This window comes from Pteronotus mesoamericanus, unplaced genomic scaffold (assembly GCF_021234165.1).
Source record: "Pteronotus mesoamericanus isolate MK-2021 breed Mesoamerican mustached bat unplaced genomic scaffold, CSHL_Meso_final contig_46, whole genome shotgun sequence".
Lineage (NCBI taxonomy): Eukaryota > Metazoa > Chordata > Mammalia > Chiroptera > Mormoopidae > Pteronotus > Pteronotus mesoamericanus.
In genome coordinates this window covers 518,728-521,553 of record NW_026555170.1, presented here as the reverse complement: position 1 = coordinate 521,553, position 2,826 = coordinate 518,728, and the positions used below count along the sequence as shown (strand labels likewise).

At 39.8% G+C, this 2,826-nt stretch overlaps 1 gene segment (V, D, J or C); it reads right to left on the bottom strand.

Annotated features, from left to right (window-relative positions):
• Positions 1-1,412: 1,412 nt before the first annotated feature.
• Positions 1,413-2,019, bottom strand: LOC129074104 (T cell receptor alpha variable 38-2/delta variable 8-like). The segment is given in 2 exon segments: positions 1,413-1,720; positions 1,971-2,019. Coding segments are annotated over 2 exon segments (357 nt in total).
• Positions 2,020-2,826: the final 807 nt, after the last annotated feature.

Genomic DNA, 2,826 nt, shown 5'->3' with positions numbered 1-2,826 from the left:
TAATCAAAAACAGTCTGGTACTGGTATGCCAAGAACAGATACAGATCAATGGAAGAGAATAAAGAGCTCATATATAAACCTATGTCTCTATGGTCCATTGCTATTCAACAAAGTAGGCAAGTACAAAATGGTAAAAATAGCCTCTTCAACAAATGGTGTTAGATGACAGTTACATGCAAAAATGAAATACAACCACACCAAATTATACTATACACAAAAATAAAGTCAAGATGGATAAAACACTTAAATACAAGTGGGAGATACTAAAAGTTCTAGAGGAGAACATGACACTTAAAATTAGACATTTCCATACAGGAATATTTTCACACATATGTTCACTAGAGTAAGGCTTATAAAGGAAAGAATAAATAAGTGGGACTACATCAAATTAAAAAGCTTGGACATGGAGATTGGACAGCTACATGTGAAATAAAGAGATGGATAAAACAGACTTAACCGATTATATAAGATGGATAAAAGACTTAAATATAAGTTGAGACACCATAAGAGTCTTAGAGGAGAACATAGGCAGGAAAATTTAGGACATTCCACTCAGGAATATTTCATATGTGGGGGGATAATGGAGGAAAGAAGGGGAAGGGTGTCAAACAACATGTATAAAGGACCCAGGGACAAAGACAAAGGGGGAGGATTGAGTGTGTGAGGTGGGGGTGGGTAGAGCAGGGGAGAGTAATGGGGACAAATGGGGACAACTGTAACTGAACAACAATAAAAATATAATGAAGACTGCTAGATCAGTTGGGAGACGGTGAGATAGACATGATAGAGTTTTTACATTGTTTTTCTAATTAGAAAGAAATAAAATGTATGCCATAAAATCAGATATCCTAGTTTGTAGGGTAGCAGGTGGAGAAATTCTCCAAACCCTGCAGCACAAAATTTTAATGGTAATTCTGAATCCTGAGCAAGGCTGAAGAGGAAAACATAAAGAAAACATAAGATTGTAGGGAACATAGAAAATTCAATTTTGATATGGTGACTTCATTGTGATTGTGGGACATGCAAATAAATGGATAGTAATTAGAATGATTTGCCCTGTGAAAAGGTTAAGACATGATTCTTGTAAACAGCTTTAGGTCAAGCTATGAGAGTCACTGGGCAGCAGTGGGGCAGTATCTGACCTGTCCTATGTAACACACGGAGTTGTGGGGGTTCATTGAAATAAATGCATGTGAAGGTCCTTTGCATAACTATAAAGCATTATGTACATTCACTTTTTTTATTACTATCTTGAGCAAAGCAGCTTGTAGACATTTCTATGTTCCCTATAGTCAGACACATTAGTATTTCTTTTCTCCAGAGCAGTGAACAATTTCCTCTCTCTGTTCCTGTTACACCTGACACAGGCGCTGAGGTCTGAGGTTTCTGTTTGCCTCTCCCTGTCACTCATCTCACTGTGCCTCTGAGAGAGCACAGAAATACACCGCTGCATCCTCCAGCTGGGAGTCTGAGATCCTGAGGCTGAAGTGTTTGCTTGCTTTCTGGAAGTTCACAGCGAAGCGTTTATCTGTTGCATTTTGTTGTCTAAAAGCTTCTTGGAGGATAATGAAAATCATCTCCCCGCTGGGAGGCTGCTTGTACCAGAACAAATAATAATCACTTCTACTAGTGTCATATGTGCAGGCCAGAGTCACAGTCTCTGCCTCCTGCACAGACATTTCTGGTTGAGGCTGAGTGACCGTCTGGGCCAGGCTGGATCCTGTGGGAAGGAGGACAGAAAGGACTGAGCTGGGTATGACACCAGAGAGACAAAGCAGCAGACTCAGAGCTGGTTCCCATCCCCACCCGCATGTTCTCTTCTTGATGCAAACCTCCAGTAGAACATGTCAGCTTCCTGGTTCCCATGTCACCTGGGCTCTGTGAGGCAGGCAAGTCCTGTGCTATTAATCTCCTCTTTTTTCCGAGTGCCTTTAAAAAGCATTACAAATAAAGACTTACACCTTCCTTACCAAGACAGGTAGAGATCACAACTGCCCACAGCAAGAGAGCAAGCGCCATGCTGACAGCTCTCCCCGCACAGTGAGACGTCTATGCTCTGCTCTGGGTGCCCCTCTGTGCTGGGCAACAGGAAGTGGTATCGCAGGTGGGAGGGTGACTGTGTCTCCTTGAGGAGTTTTCCCAACACCTTTGGTCTTTGAGAAAATAGGTCCTTCATTATAATTATAAATGAAAGTAAATAATGTTTTCTGAGCTCTTTTAATCTAGGATGAAAATACAGAGGAAGGAGATGGCGAATTAATTTCTGATAAGACCTAATCTTGGAGAGGAGTCGGAACCTGGAATGGCGAGCAGAAGTGGCAGGGCTTATCTGCAACAATGGCAAACTCTATGTTTTCTTTTTTTTCAAATAAAAGTGACAAAGCAACTGTGATATATATGAACAATTGATTATGGGTAATAAGGAGGTACTTATTTTGTTTTTGTATTCAATATATAAATTTTTATAATTTCTTAACATGAAGCATAAAAAAATGCTTGTGAGTGGAAAGTGCACTGACTAAACAAGTAAGCCGCTCATGTCAAGCCTAATTGAGCCTATTTTTCCATAGCTGATACTCAAGAAAAAAAATAAGCCCTTGTTGGTGGTGCATCAGGAAACTCTGAAGTAACTATATCAATAGTTCTTGTCAGCATTAAATTGCCTCAAACAACTCATAAAGAGTTGCTCTCACCACTCATTCCATTCTGAGAAAATACTGTGAACAAAATACTTTTTAAAAGAAAACATACTATGATTCATTAGAATTTTGCATTTCCAGAAGGATTGACAGAGAAACTTAATTCCAGAGATGGACCCTTAGCTGT